The sequence below is a fragment of the Saccopteryx bilineata genome, chromosome 3 (assembly GCF_036850765.1).
Source record: "Saccopteryx bilineata isolate mSacBil1 chromosome 3, mSacBil1_pri_phased_curated, whole genome shotgun sequence".
NCBI lineage: Eukaryota > Metazoa > Chordata > Mammalia > Chiroptera > Emballonuridae > Saccopteryx > Saccopteryx bilineata.
In genome coordinates, this window is record NC_089492.1 from 31530850 (window position 1) to 31548160 (window position 17311).

General features: G+C 30.1%; 1 protein-coding gene across 49 annotated transcripts in view; it reads right to left on the reverse strand.

The window, feature by feature from the left end:
• RIMS2 (regulating synaptic membrane exocytosis 2) overlaps positions 1-17311 on the reverse strand; it is a 653442-nt gene that overhangs the window by 205282 nt on the left and 430849 nt on the right. For 20 of the 49 annotated variants that reach the window (XM_066265865.1, XM_066265849.1, XM_066265845.1 and 17 more), the window contains one exon: positions 17111-17143. The exons of the other annotated variants lie outside the window; for them this stretch is intronic. In XM_066265865.1, coding sequence (XP_066121962.1) covers positions 17111-17143 — 33 coding nt within the window. The remainder of the gene's footprint in view (positions 1-17110; positions 17144-17311) is intronic. 49 annotated transcript variants of the gene reach the window in all.

Consider the following 17311-nt stretch of genomic DNA (forward strand, 5'->3'; position numbering starts at 1 on the left):
TCTTAGGATAGCCTAGTTCAGATATTTCAAGATTTTTTTTTTTTTTTTTGCAAAATAAGCAGATACTAGACCATACTACTTAAAGCTCATGAAAATGTTAATTAACTCATTTTTCAAGTCTATATAATGCCGCTTACCCTTTCAGTTCTATTGTGTTCTATTTAAATCAAAAATTACAGATGATTTAATTTTTTTACTGCTAGTATAAACCTTAAAATGGCAGCATTCCCAGATATTACTCTTGCATATATTTTCATAACAGCAATAGAAAAGTGTAAATAGATATATAGCCAACTTTGCACCTCAGGTCTGGGTTAAGTGCTTCCAGACTTTTTCTAATACCACAGGTTCACTATAATAGACTAGTGGAAACGCTTTGACAATTAAGGAAAGAGAATCTGTTAGGTTGCACTGAATAAAAATTGTTTGAAACACTGACTACAATTAATAGATTTTCAATATCATACACATACTTAAATATAAATTAAATAATGCCTCCAAACATATCTCTGTAAAGCCCAAGCTCATAAATGTTACTGAAATGTAATTAGCCCTACTTGATGTCCCACTATTTTCCTCCCATTTCATCACTCCAAAGTTTTAGTAATTAAGACTATTCTCTTCATAACCTTCCTTTATTTTAGAAATAAAATATTTATGGAAAACTGAAAGTTAACATGGCATTTACAGCCTTAATGTATTGCATACTTACTCATGATATTAAGGGTTTGAATATCCAGGAATTAATGTATTGCATACTTACTCATGATATTAAGGGTTTGAATATCCAGGAATTTCCTAGTCTATAGGAAAATGCACAATTGCCAAAAGAGAAAAATCTATAAAATTTTAAACCATAACATTAAGGTAGCCTAATTACATTAATTTTCTTCTGTTGTACACATACTTTATATTCAGTTAGAGGGCTTAAGTAATAAAAAATATATATGCTCTATATAAGAATACAGAAATTAACTTTATGTAAAGATCTTTAAGTTTTTGTAAGATTTAAAAATGTTTTAGTTAAACACTGCATTTTTTCATGATTTTAATACACAATATAACCTATTTACATAGATATATATGGCCACAAACATAATCATGTAATCAGACATGAGGGCAAACAGGATAAATAGATAAGAGTTCAGGACCAGGGATAGTCCCATTACACAATACAGAGAGAAGAGATTTTTATAGTAATATTATTTGTTATATAAATCACATTATATATACTTTATTTTTCAAATCACCTCAAATATACTAATGCATAATGTATAATAATATGCTGCTTTTTTCCAAATGAACAAAGTGATATTTAATTAAAGATTTTAAAAAAATAAGATATTTTCTTATAATTTTATGAATATATTTAAATTCTCAAATAAAAATCTAATTTATTTTATTAAATTTTCAGTATGTAACTATTTTACTTCAAGAGAATTCACAGATTAAGTCATTTGCACTGTGGCAGTTTTCCTTGCTTTCCAGACTTACATAATGTACTACTTTTGTCAAAGCACCCTAGTCTCCTTAATAGCTCTATCACAATTACAATACCTTAATCATTAGTATGATCTTTTTAATTATGCATTTTTGCAGAATGTAAACTATACGAGGATAATTGCTGCATCTATCTTGTCTACCCCAATAGCTCAGTGCCAACGACAATGCCTGGCATACAACAGGAGAGCAATATAATATCGAATAATAAGCTAGTTTCATTTATACATTGACAGATTTTAAAATATAGGTTTTAAAGATCGAACAGAAAATGAGTTACCACATAAAATACATTAACACGGTTACTATAAATACACAATCATTTTAATGATTTTATCAAAAACCACTTGTAGTCTAAAATTTGAATAAAATTTTTAATGTACTCTTTCTCCTTCTATTACTAATTAATACTGAGAATTCATTTGATTATCTTTGCACTTTGATTCTCTTCCTTTTACTCTTGGTTCAAGTTATCTTCAACTAATCATCTCTCTCTAAAAGTAGAATTAATGGTTTGAAGCAACTCTTTATTTGATTTACATATTATTCTATTATACTAATATTCCTTATTGTTGGCAATATTTTTAGCTTCAGAAGTTGTAAATGAATCATTATCAATGTGGGCTATATACCTCAATAGCATTTGCAATGAAAGATAAGGACTGGCTTACAAACACAATTTAAATAATATATTGAGCTTACTATAGAACTTTTCAGAAAAGCAACAGTCTCTTTCTTAATTTAGGTACTTATGATTCAAAAGACCAAATGTATAAATGATCATTTGTGCTTATATTTGTCAATTTTTTCTCTAAATAAGTATTCTTAATAATAAAATAATTGGTCTTTTTTTCTAAAGAAATCTTGAAATAAAATGTTTACCACTCTAATCTAAATTGGCTCTACAAACTATAAAGTTCACACCAAAATGAGAAAAGTGAGGTACAAGCACACACGTATTTAAAAGCATGAAATGCAATGCTATTCTCTCATGCTTTCAGTGGTTTTCCAAATCCTGACAAACCTGGCTCAGACTGGTGTTTCTTTTTCGGCAATGGTATGTCATCAATTATTGTACCATTCACCTTTTTCTGTTGGTCTTCCCATGTAACTTCTAGTACAAATAATAAAAAAAAAAATAACCAGAGCTTGTCAGAAACATTCATGTTCATAATGAGAAGCTAAAAATACTTCAGAGATCTTGTTTTTAAAAGATATTTCCTCTAAATTCTCCCATAAAATTTCAGTGATATAAAATTAATGGTTTAAATACACAGGTGTGACATTTGAATTTTTAAAAATATATTTCAAAAATTCAAAGCACTAATATACATTTCTAATAAAATTAATGGGCGAAGATGAAGAAAATAATAGTTAAACTGATTTGACAAATTAGTTTTTTCTTAGTTTATATTAATAATATTAATTTGTTTTAGAAATGAACATTCAGCTAAATGTGTTTTTCTGTGGTGAAATGAAATATATATATAAAATTAAAATGCATACACTTTATACATATCAAGAGAAATTTGAATTTAATATATGATAAAATGGGTATTTTTTTACTACCACATTTAGTACTTACATTAAACAGCCAAAAATTATATGCTATGGTATATGATTCAATAAAATTTAGTAACAGTTTGGTATCGCTGAATATGAGTTACCTGGTTTATTTAATATTATTTAGAATTATTTGTAGTGTGGCATAATATTCATTCATTCAACAATATATAGTCAGCACCTATAATAATCCAGGCATATCTAGGTACTAGGGATATAACAACAAACAAAAAAGACAAAAATCCATGTTCTCATAAAGTTATATTGTAGTAGAAGAAACAGATTATAAACAAAATAAATGAGTAAAATATTTTGTGGCTTAGATATTAAGTGTTAAGAGGACAAATAGGAAGTACATAAGAAGGAATAAAATATTCAGGGTGTGATAAAAGTCTGAACAGGGTAGTCATGGAAACCCCCTCTAAGGAGGAAAATTTTGAGTAAGGAACTTAGGGAAGTAAGGAAGTTAGCTGTATATTTATTGGGGGAGAGGGCAGTATAGGCAGAACAGCACTTGCAAATATCTTGTGGTGGGAGCATGTCAGAAATGTTCTAAGAAAGCATCATGGATTTAATTGGTAGGTCTCCATGGAAATGCAGAATGAACAAAGAAGGTGGCAGAAGATGAAGAAAAGGCAGTGAAATGGGAAGAATAAGGAGTACAGATCATATAGGGTCTCGTAGATCATGTATCACAAGATTCACTGGTCACCATTTAATCTTATCCACATAGTAGTAGTATTCATAAACATTTACAGATCATATAGGGTCTCGTAGATCATGTATCACAAGATTCACTGGTCACCATTTAATCTTATCCACATAGTAGTATTCATAAACATTTAAGTATACATTTGTCTATCTTTTTTTCTCATGTTTCTAAAGCTATATTCTTTGGCAAGTAGTTACTATCTATGCACATTTTAATCCCTGCTACTTTACCCTCCTCCTTTGACCATAAATAGTGAAATACTAACATTTTAATATGTTAAGCTAAAAAACATAATTAGGAAGATGAAATCACTGTCAATAATAGAAAAATATACTATATTGCAACATCAAATATAAGTGGATTAGGGATACAGTATTATTTTTTTAAGTAAAAGAAACCTTTTTATTAAAACCTAACTAATCCCACCACCATACTTATTAAACTAGAAGATACAGAAATTAGGGTGACTGGAAGCAGCATGCACCAATTTGATATCCAAAGGCTCAGTGGGCCCCCAAGAGTGTGGAGAGTAGAAACTTACATCACCCAGCTTAGTCACTATCTACTTGACTTAGAGTGCAGTTTAGAAATGAATAAAAAAGATAGGCAAGTGTATAACATGTTTGGCCACATCTATAATATATTTCACCTCTGGGATACACTATCATTTTTAATTACTTACACATGTACTGCTAACATTGACTGTGGCAAGTACAGTATAAGGTTTCCCCTTTCCTAGACTTTAAATAAATTCTATTAAGAATAAGACACTACACTGGTCCAACATCAATCAGCTACTCCAAGTAAACTTCTTGCTTTGGAAGTTACACCTGAGGGTGTAGCTGACACATTAATTTTCTAATTAGTAAGTAATCTGATAAAGATGAAAAAAAAAAAAGGATTCCCAGATGGTAACCAATCTGGACAAAAATGCTATATTTTAATCAACTGCTAGTGGAAATAGAAACCATAAAACCTTCAAAGAATATACAAATTTTCTGATAAAACAAGACTCTAGTAGCCTTTTTTAGTTATAATAACAAAGAAATTGCTTGTTCCTTAATCACAGATAATCTGTAGTAACAACAACAAAAATCCATAATTTTCTCATGTTAGGGAAAATAATAAGCTCATTAATAATAAAATATTTTCAAATTTTGAATGACTTTCACTTTTGTTTTACCTACCAAAAAACCCAAAACAACCCAAAAGATTTTATAAGCATCACAGAGTTGTCATTTTGAAAAGCTTTTTCACCTTTCATCAGGAGATAGTTTGTGATATTCTAAAAATAGAAGGCATACGACCTGTTGAAATAAGATTAGCCAATGTCAACCCAATAAATCCAATTTAAAAATAAATAAAAAATATTGAGTGTGTAGAAGTAGAAATGGCTTGTTTTGAAATAATTTAGCCTATCTGTGAGTTGGTAGAAAGCATCTTCTGAAGTGTGAAGAAAAATTTCTTAACACATAACATTTTCAATTTTTAAACCTGTTCCTTGAGTTGACAATTTATTTGAAGATAAATTCTTCATAGAGTCACTTGTCTTGTGGTGACAGTGAAATTATTAATTCTTAATAAAAAATATTATATGCAAGTGACAAAAATATCCCATAGCCATAAATTTATAAATACCAGCCAATACAACAAAGAAAGAAGACCAAGACGAAGGTTATCTATGATTGATAAAAAGAAGTAATTGATATATTACTGGCCTCAGTCAGAAATGGTGAATTTCAGCAATATTTCTGATTTTAACTAGGTGCATGCCTTAGGCAAATTGCATAGCCTTTCTGGCCTCTACTCTGTTATATCTTAAATGATAAATTTGACCTTGAAAATTTCTAAGGTTATTTCTGCCCTGACTATAGAAAGTTGCTCTTGTTTCTTATGATTACAGACTGATGAGTCAGATTTTATGGAAAAAGACCTATACCACAGATGATGAGATTAATACACTTAGAATTTAGAAAATTTCCCAGACATTCTAAATGTGGGTATTATTAAACACTATATCAATACCCAAGTACCTATTTTAAAACAGAATTAAAGTAATAAAAAGAACAGAACTGACTACTGAATCATTAATTCATTTATCACCCTAAAAACAATGTCAAGATCGACCCATATTTATTCCTCTCTGAATTTATAGGTCATATAATTAAAATGAAACATTTAAAGTAATTAAAAGCAACCTAGTATTACATCAGAAAAATGTTCAAATGTTTACAAATTGCTTTAGTTACATTAGACAAAAGAGCAAAAACATCACTGAGTATGCAACAGCTTAAGAAAATTTTTTGTGTGTGTGCTAGAAATAGAGAGAGACAGAAAGAGGGACAGATAGGAACAAACAGACAAGAAGGGAGATGAGAAGCATCAATTCTTCACTGCGGCACCTTAGTAGTTCATTGGTTGTTTTCTCATATGTTCCTTGATTGGGGAGCTACAGCAGACTGAGTGACCCCTTGCTCAAGTCAGCAACCTTAGGCTCAAGATGGTGAGCTGTGCTCAAACCAGATGAACCCACACTAAAGCTGATGACCTCAGGGTTTCAAACCTGGGTCTTCTGCGTCCTAGTCCTATGCTCTATCTACTGCACCAATGCCTGGTCAGGCAGGACAGTTTTTTCTATTAAATAACTATTGTGGTAATTTAAAAAATGAAAGTCTTCTTAATATTAAATAATAAAGATATTAAATTAAAATTTAAGTACAAAGTGTTAGTTCATGAGACTTGTGTATTTATTACCAGAGGATAAAAAGTAAAAATCAGAGATGTAAAATGCAATTTGATTGGTAAATTGTTTTGGAAAAAATATATATATATTATTTATATATATTTAGTTTATTTAGTTCCCCCCCCCCAGGTGCAAACAATGAATCCATTCAAGTACAGAAAAACATTTGTTCTGGGGGATAATCATTTTTAACACATATTTTTAGAGAGTATTTTTAAAATGCATGTACTAAATGTTCAGTTGTAAATTTGATTTGTAAATGGAAAAACTTAAAGGTTGAATTTAATACATACTAGATAATTTAAAGAATCTAGTTTGACTCATTAAGACTTAAGTTTGAGGTGAGCTTTTTAAGCAACATTTTAAAAACCCACATTTCTACAAAATAACTATATTCTAGCTAGTCATTACACCATGTAGCCAACACTATGATTTAAAAAATACAAAATTCTTGTATTAGCAAGATTATATTTGTATAACACTATATGTTTCAATGTGCTTTTACATATGGCATAATATTTGACCCTGGTTTCTACAGGGAAGAATACAAAGAGCTGATTAATCAGGATAAGGACTGAATGGCCATCCTAGTTTATAAACAGTTTCACAGATGAACTAACTTGGATTAAGAGCCTAAAGTCACACAGTTGGTACATAGTAAAGGCAAGCTCTGAGCTAAGATTCTAAAACCTGTGCACTTTGTCTAGTACCATATCACCTTCTTCAGTCTCTGTTATTTTCAACAACAAACAGAAAATGGCTTTACAATTGTATTTAGCAAGTTAACAATGATATGGCTTGAACAATGGCTAAAACTTGCAGAAAGGAAGGAGGAAGGACATTTTTTTCCCCCTAAAACAATCAATTAAGGCTTTGAAGTAAAGAAGAAATAAAATGAGCAAAAGGGGGGAAAAAGTAAAATCAGAAGGAATGGACTCCAGGAAAGAAAGGAAAAGTTAGGCAAAGAAATTAGAAACTATTTGTTTAACAAGAACTTAACTTCTATAACCGATTTTCTCAGGCTTATGTATTTGAATGGAGACTGAAAATTTTAAATGTCTTTATTCCTCTTTATTAAGTCTGCTTTAGCTCAGGCCCTCATTTGTTGAACTACTGAGATATCCAACAATCACATGCCCTCAGTCTCTTCTCTTTCAAGTCCTTCTTGCTCACTGGCATCAAGTTACTCTTCCATAATACAGATGTCACTAAATGCTTGTCAGGCTCAAAAACATACGATAAATCCCTTGCTATTTTAAAGGATCTCTGAATCTTGTCTAGATTTATTTTGGTTAAATGGTCATTCGTCTAAGTTGTCAGGGGATTCTGTATTTAAGAAACATCCATCAATGCCACTATAAAATCCATTCTTATCAAGATATTCAAATTTGGAAATTAAGACATGGGTACTGGTGCTCTCCTCACCCTAGGAGCATCCACGTTAATAAGGAAGCAGCAGCAAAACAAAGATAGTACATATTCTATACCCTTAACTGTATCCAATTCCTAGAATGCCTAAAGAAGCAAACACCCGTTATAAAGACTGTCAAAATTACTTCTGTACTTTTGGTTTCTTTGTAACCTGTTTTTTTTCTCCCTCTTCTTCCACCCTTCCTTCCTTCCTCTCTTTCTTATTTATAGGTCAGCTATATTTGAAATAATGTTCATAGCCACACACTTAGGCTTAAAGGAAGGAAATATTTTTCCTTTAGTCTCATTATATATCGTTAGGGACGTAACTTTGTAATAGGCAGTATCGTAGGATTTAGTCTATAATCTCAACAGTGTTGACTCACGAACAGAAATTAGGAGGTTGTATCTGTTAAGTTTCTAAACCAAACAATAAGTTAGAAACAAAACGATTTGAGATCATAGACATTATCAGCCACATATTTAACACTTTTAGAAGTGTTAAAATCCTTATGAAATACTTTACTTACAGAAGAGGAAACTGAGGTCCACAGAAATGAAAAGCCTTGCCAAAGGCCATAAACTTAGTAGACCTGAGCTCTTGGTCCAAGCACTGACTTCCAATGTATTGCTCTAGGCGCTATGAAACTTGAAAAGTCCTAATTATTTAAACCAACAATTTACAATCTTTTTCATCTCACAGCACACATAAACTAATTACTAAAATTCTGTGGCACTCCAAAAAATATATTTCTTGCTAATCTGACCAAAACAATAGGTGTAATTTTGATTCATTCACAATGGATGGGTATGGTTGTACTGGCTGTTGTCATTTTTTAATTTTAAAATCTAAGGGAAAAGACTAAAAAGTCAGGTATTGCATGTTTTAAAAATTGTTGTGGCACACTGGTTGAAAATTGCTGATATAAACAGTTCTCTGATTTAAAGAAAAGTACTCTAAATATTTTCATATTGATTTTTATACATGTACTGAAATAAGTACAAGTGTATTAGCACATTATACAATATCTTATATTGTCATCCAATTCAATTTATTTCCCCTAGTTATTATTTTTTATGAAAGCTATTTGATCAAGAGTACTAATTTCCTAAAAATTACTAAACAATTTATATTGAATAACTGGTTCAGGATGATGATCATAATCAGGTCTAATCTCATGTTAAATCAAAACTTTTCAGACTATGTGCTGAAAACACAAAATTATGGAAAGACATCACAGAGAAATAATAGTAATAATAGCTAACATTTATATAGTACTTATTATGTTACGAGTATTGTTCTAAGCAATTTAAGTACACCAGGTTACTTGAAAAAGTAAACTCATTAGCATATCTACACAGCAAGTAATGTTATTTACAGTAAACTTGGGGCTAATTCAGGGCAGAGTCTGCCTTTCAACCCTCCAAGGCACCTACTGTTTTATCACAGTTTTAGCATACCTCTCCCTCCATCTAACTTTCTCCACTCACAAGCTCTGACTTGAGTTCTCTTTAAAGGTGTATGTGATAACAGTTCAGGTCAATTCCCTCAGAAATATTTACATTTTAGTTCCCTGGAAAGTTTCAAACTTTATATTATTAAAATAAGCTACTAGAGAATAGCAAAATATAAAGTATATATTATAGCAAGTAGAGGGAGAAATATTTGGGGCTGAACATGTACCCAGACTCCCCTCAAAACTTACCTGCTCTTTATAATGTTGGTTCTGAATATATATCACAATGTTAAAACATTTTATATAAGTGTCATGTTTTAAAATAATTTTATCAGCTATGTTTTACTTATCATTATAGTTTTATTGTTGTTTTCTTCTTGGGAACTCTCCCAAAGCAGGGAATATATCTTATTCATAATATCATCTTCAATTATTATCCAGTACAATACAATGAAAATAGCAGATAATAGTTGAAATGAACTAACACTACTAGCGAATATCTAAAATTTGAAGAGGCATGATATATAAATGCATGACATAAACGCATGAGATTGGGAGTCAAGACTAGAGATCTGCTACTATGTGGATCAGAGGAAGTTGATTATCCTCTAAAATTCTACTCCTTATCAGTAAAGAAAAGCAATTTTATTAAAATATTCATAAGGTTTCTTCCAAATCTGAAAGTCTTGATCCTAAATCTAGTAGTTAAGCCATAGAACACATATATCTTGGTAAATCACAGACTGATGGCTCAGGTCTACATGGCTCAACATAGTAAACTGGCAGATCTGAATTTAGAAGAGCAAGACACAGTATAGTTTCCTTCACATATTCTGTTCCCCTGACCTTCCACCTCAAATCTAGATTTTTATTTCTGTTCTTCCTCTTACAGCCTAACTTTCAAAGGTATTTAAACTCACTGTCTCCATTTCTCTCCTCGTCCTTCAAATCCACTCTAATCGACCTTTTACATCATCTGACTCCACCAAAATTGTTCTTAGTTCAGGTTAACACGATGACTTTCTCCTTTCTAAATCTAGTGATCATTTCACACTCCTGAACATTCTCTCCTGCTGCAAGTACTTTCTTTTGTTGTACTCATCAGATAAAATCATTAACTTAGTGACTTCATTTGAAGCAGATAGTAGATTGATATGTTTAAATGCATTTTATATTTATAAAATGTCATTACATGTTTTCAAAATTTTTGCACCCTAATAATTGACTGAACATTTAATATATATTTGCTCTTTTAGACCACTGACACATATGTAAGTACATATGAACATTCTAAGTAATATCACAGAGGTCAAGAAACAGATAAAAATGACAAATATGTATGGCCCTGGCCAGTTGGCTCAGCAGTAGAATGTCAGCCCAGTGTGTGGAAGTCCTGGGTAAGATTCCCGACCAGGGCACAAAGGAGAAGTGAGCATCTGCTTCTTCACCCCTCCCCCTCTCCTTTTTCTCTATCTCTTCCCCTCCCACAGCCGAGGCTCCACTGGAACAAAGTTGGCCCGGGCGCTAACAATGGCTCCATGGCCTCTGCCTCAGGTGCTAGAATGGCTCTGATTGCCATGGAGCAACACCCCAGAGGAGCCAAGCATAGCCCCCTGGTGGGCGTGCCAGGTGGATCCCGGTCAGGTACATGTGGGAGTCTATCTCTCTGCCTCCCAGCTTCTGACTTCAGAAAAAAAAAAGAAAAAAAAAGAAAGAAAGGAAGAAAGAAAGAAAGAAAGAAAGAAAGAAAGAAAGAAAGACAAATATGTAAACACACATTGAGAGCTCATTAAATATTTTTGTTTTATAGAGAATATTCATATTTTATAATACTTGATTTAATTTTATTTATTTTGTTACATTATTTTTGTCTTTTTATAATATCTTAGCTAGTTTTAAGGTTTTTATACATAGAGGAGTGTTAATGAATAATTAACACTCCACAATCAGAATAATTATGAAATTATTTTATTGTTAATCAGATCTTACATGTAATTTTATAAGCATTACATATAAAAGATAAAAACAAGAAAAAAATATATTCAAGAGTGAAAGATATTTCAGCTACGTTACTGAAGCACAAAGCTATTCATTTCTTGATTTGGCCTAAAACAAGGGCAAACTGTTAATATAAAGAAATTTTAGAATGATGATTTTTTTTTATGTAACAATTTTATTTTTTTATTTATTTTCAATTTTTAAAATTTTTTATTGAATTTATTTACCAAAAATATTTACTATAAAAATTTTAAATGCTGACATTCTAAATCAATGTGTGTAGCTATATTTCTTTATCAATCTCTATAAAATATATATAGTCCTACAGATTTAAGCCATCAATAGTTATAAAAAAATTAATTCTAAGTATATATTAAAATCAATCATCTTTTTCACTCACCTACACAATACATTAATTCATGTATATAGAACTGTGAAAAATCTACAAATGTTATAAATATTTGTTTAATGCTGTTGAACTCAAAGTTCATTTTCTTATCTACTTCAAAATTCTGCTTTAAAATATTTCTAAATTATTTTAATTTTAAAACAATTTCTGAGTATAAAAAATCTACTTTGCATGTTTCTAAATCCATGGTAAAATGATTATTAGAATCAGAATTTTATTCCTTAACATGATCAGCAAAACAAAACTTCTCATTTTAATGCTATAAATTTAAATAAAATAGGATTTTACCATAATTTAATAATAAGGTACTTTAAAGACAAATTTCATATTCAGAAATATACTTTAAAAACAGCAGAAACATTAAATATTGGATAACTTATATTGGGACTAATACTTGTATTTATGCTTATTTAATTTAAGAAAGCATATTCATGCACATCACATAAGTCAATACCGAGTGTTTAGTATATAGAAAGGCACTATTCATATTAGACTTGCCTTTTTTCCCATTATTAGGTGGGCTTGGTGTTTCTCCCTCATTGTCTTTATAACATTGAAAAACAGACAATATTGATTAATTATTAATGTCATTAACAACCCAAACAAAAATCAAGCACACCACAAAAGATGATCACACACTGGGGAAACAAACCCATGCACTAAACACGACACTTCACATTAGCGAACTCAAGAATAAGGTATATCCTTTCTATCCTATAAGAAAAGTAATAAAAATAAAATGAGGAACAATGTGTCATTTTATAAAGTTGGGAAGATCGTAGTTATGGTTTTATACTAATTTAAAAATGGATATAATTTACTACCTTAATTTTGATAATAGAGTATAGACAACAAACATTCAACAAATGAGCTTCTTTATCTTAGTTCAGTTTAAAAGAAATTAAAGCAATATTACTACTGCTGAAGTTCCCAAACTAATATTATCCTAAAAAAATGACTTGACTGTGGAAGTTAGTTTATGAACAGTGTGAAAATGAAAGCCTTTCCCTATTCATATGAACCAGTATAAGATATCTAGAAATAAGTAATACAAAGTATTCACTGTACAGCTCAATTAAAGTTCACAAAAATGTTATTTCTATAACATTTTGGGAAAATGATAGATGTGGGACATTTTAGTAGTCAGTATTCTAGAAATTAATAACAGAGATAGTTATATATTTCTACAAACATGCATCTAAACTTGCCTTTGTTTTCATTATCAGAAGTACTCTGATGACTTTTCTCATCTGTATGACATTAGAAATAGTTACTGTTAATTAGCAACTACAGCTTAAGATGTCTTTTGTCTTAAACTACATATACCATTGAAAAACACATCCATGAAAACACATCTCATGCATAACTTACATAATGGCATTGCTTTCACACAATGTTAAAGGTCAGAATAAAAGAGGCATAAAAGACACTCTACTATTAATGAATGAAATATTATTTTGAGTTAAAGATGATAAAATTAGACCTAAAGTTATACTGCATTGTTTAAAGAAATTTAAATTTAAAAAATGACTGCTTAAATAAGATTAGGATTCTACTCAGTTTCAAACTAAAATAGTAAAAACTGGATAAAAGAAGTAATAAATATATTTGATGATTAGATAATATTATGTTTTAAAATCCTTTCAAGAACATTCTGACAAAGAAAGTGGTAAGAATTATGATATGTACATATGATAGGGACTTAAAACACCACAATGATGTTTTCCTTATAACCATTTAGAAGTAGGACTCTTGGGAGAGAAATTACGATGGTCAATAAATATTAAAGCAATATTGAGCCGGGATGAAGAAAAAGAACCTATAGTTAACTGTTCTTATTACAAGGAAAAATTTTTATAGATAAAGTGATGATCGTATCTAAAAGTTTTAAAATTAAAATTTGAAATTTATATTCTGCTCTATGTTTAACTCATAATTTGCCTTTACAAAATCAAAAGTCTTGAAAGAGTAGGCTAGGACTTCAATGTACCTTTACTCAGTGTAACACACACACACACAAAATATAGCATTTTAGTAGGTACTCAATTCACATTTTTTAAATAAATAAATGAATTGAATGTAAAGCTGGGGTAAAAAATATGTGTAAATTGTGGTTAGAAGCACTGTTTATTATTTTAGTTTGATTAAACATTAGGAAAATGTTTGAATGGGTAAGTTAAATATTTACTTACATTATCTACATAGCTTATATAATATCTCCCCACTAAAAACTAGGTAATTTATTTTAAAATTAGTACTGAAAAACAATCTGTTCTTTTTTGTACACTTATAAATTTAAAATTAAAAAGTCATACTTCTAAAGGTTCAATTGTTTATTTTAAACACACAGTAGACAGACCTGCCTTGACCTCTTCGCCCTGCTTTTCTGCCCCCTGCGCTTCCACATGCCCAGTTTCTTCATGAACTTCTGTATTTGCACAAGTAACAAATGACAAGACCAAATATGTATGTTTGTTACTCTTAGGTGAAACAAAACAAAAAATTTCAAATTATGACATATTAGTGATTATTAAAAGACTGACATTGTTTATAACAAGTTTCTGACATGTTGTAGAAGCAAGTAAGTATACCTGTAATAAATGATCACATTATTGCCTTTTATAATGACTTTGATTTTTAAAAGAAAAATTCTGGTCTAAAATATTTGCAATATGTGATAAATGTGTAAAGCATGCTAAAAACTTTGATATTAACTGGTATGTCCTTTTAAAAATAAAATTATACACCTCTTCTTCTAAGAAAACAAGAATGATATTATAAACTTTTATTTTTACAAAATGCCACTACATCAAAGTAAGGGGAAAAATATTAATAATGCCTTACATTTAGTTTGGTATGTTGTACTCTCATTGTATTGGTCTTATTTTTTCTAGTTCTCTATGCCACCATCAAGATCAACATATAGAATATAAGTTTTTAAAATAATTTAATTAAGAAGCTAAGAACATAGCCAAAATAAAAAGGAATTAAATTAGGACTTGTTCATTTTTTAGCTGTTGAACAGGATTAGAAAATAAACATCATTATTTTTATTCCAAAATAATGCAATTAAATTACATCTTCTGACAACTCTTCAGATATAATCCAAACGTGATTTGATTTAGACTTTAACTTTTCAATGTAAAGGTACTTTTCAATGTACTTTTAACTTCAGTTAGAAGTTGAAGACTTCTAAAGAGATATTATAGTGCTCATTTCAACAGCACATATACTAAAATTACAACTAAAGAGCTATTATATATTTAAAGCTAAAGAAAATTACATAATCATGTATCTATTGGTCTTCATGTCAACATTTATAAAAACTGTTAAAATCATTCATACTTTTAAGCAGAACAAAACAAAGAAAAACCAAAAAATGCTTTTATTTCAAACTGGAAAAGTTAAGAGAGGTTTTGGCTCTCCTCTCTTAGTTATAAAAATGGAAAAGTAACAATTAGGGACATTAAAGGAAATCTGTGGTTTTAATAGATTTTATAGGGCAGAAAACAGGGTAAATAGAATGTTTGTTGAGAAGCCCATTAAAAATTTCCTCTGTCCTGATTTTCAGTATCAGTTCTATGTCAGTTTTCCGGTATATTTATTATTATAAAGAATGTAGCTATTCATATTACAATAGATTGCTATAAAAATATCAAAATTGAATTTACAAAAATTGTCACATAAACTATGTTTCTGACTCTATATGCTATAAATAACATCAGAATTCTATTTTGGAGTGACAAAAGTTCCAGGCATACTATAGAACTATCCTTATGGAAAGTACTATTACAATTATATAACCCTTTATTATGAAAATAATTGAGAAGTATAGGAATCCTGCTAAAATCTTTTTTTTCTTTTTTTTTATAATTTTATTTTTTTAATGGGGCGACATCAATAAATCAGGATACATATATTCAAAGATAACAAGTCCAGGTTATCTTGTCATTCAATTATGTTGCATACCCATCACCCAAAGTCGGATTGTCCTCTGTCACCTTCTATCTAGTTTTCTTTGTGCCCCTCCCCCTCCCCCTTTCCCTCTCCCTCTCCCCCCTCCCCCTGTAACCACCACACTCTTATCAATGTCTCTTAGATGACATCAGATCATTTACAGCAAAATGGTGGGATCTTGATAACATTATACGAAGTGAAATAAGTAAATCGAAAAAAACAGGAACTGCATTATTCCATACGTAGGTGGGACACAAAAGTAAAAGTGAAGCTAAAAATCTTTTTATCAGACTGCTCAGAAGATCATTAGTCACAATAGCATTGAGTTGTTTAAAGTCATGGCACATAGCAAACAAAAATAACCACAAAATAGAAGTTGCTAAATCAGTAAACTACAAATGAAAATAAAACTTGTTCCAAGTTATACAATGCAATATAAGAATGTTGCCCAACTGCAGTGTAGTTGAAAATTTGTTACAAATAGGTGATAGAATATAAATTTGAATATAATATATATAGAATGACAAGATTATTTTAGTGGTGCTTTATATACTATTTGAAATAGTTTTTCAGTTTTTAAATAAATATTTCATGCATTCATTCAACAAATGTTGTTTGAGGACCTACAATTTGCCAGGCATTATTCTATGTGCTGGAGATTATTCAATAAATAAAGCTGTTAATTCTTCAAAGTTACAAAGTCAATTTCAGAATTGTATAATTAGCAGAGAAATTCTTATTGTCCTAGTAAATGTAAGACACAACATACAGCATGAATAAATATATTCTCTTGAGTCATAATGTATTGAACAAATTTGCATGTATTTAACTTCGACATACTGTAAGTAAGCAGTCTTGCTACAACATGAAAAATGATAGAGAAAATACAAACCACAATCACTACCTAATTCAACAACTTCTAGAAAGCCAAATTTAATCATTAAAAAATTATCATAAATACAAAACAAACCATATGATAACTATAACTAGACTAGGTGTACATCCTCCATGACATAAACACAGACTGCAATTGATACCTTTGGTTAAAGTCTTACACAAAACATAGAATTCTGTTTAAAAAGAAAATTAAATTGAAGAATGGAAATTTTATTTTGCCATTTAAAAGAAGTTAAATTCTTTGCATTCTTACCTGACTGTTTCAAAGACATTTAACTCCTTGGCATAATTTCCAAGTAAAGCAAAAGTCAAATATTTTATCAGAAATCATAAAACAAAATAATTTTATCATGTATAAAAGTCTACATAATAGAAGGACATCAATTGCAATTGGGTTTATTTTTGCTTACAAAGCCCCCCAGAAAGGCTGTCAGCACAAAACAAACCCTCCTTTACGTACAGACCTTCAAAAGGTTCTATCTCCTTGACTCCATTGTCTAGGAAAAACAAAATAAAAGCAAAACAAAAAAGGGAACCAAAGCACAGGGATTAAAAAACAACAGAAATTTCCAAAGGCACAGAATGCATCATCCATTAAAAAAGAGTTAAAGGTAATTTAAACAATTTGGGAGTGGGTACAACATATCTAATTACCATATAAAGGA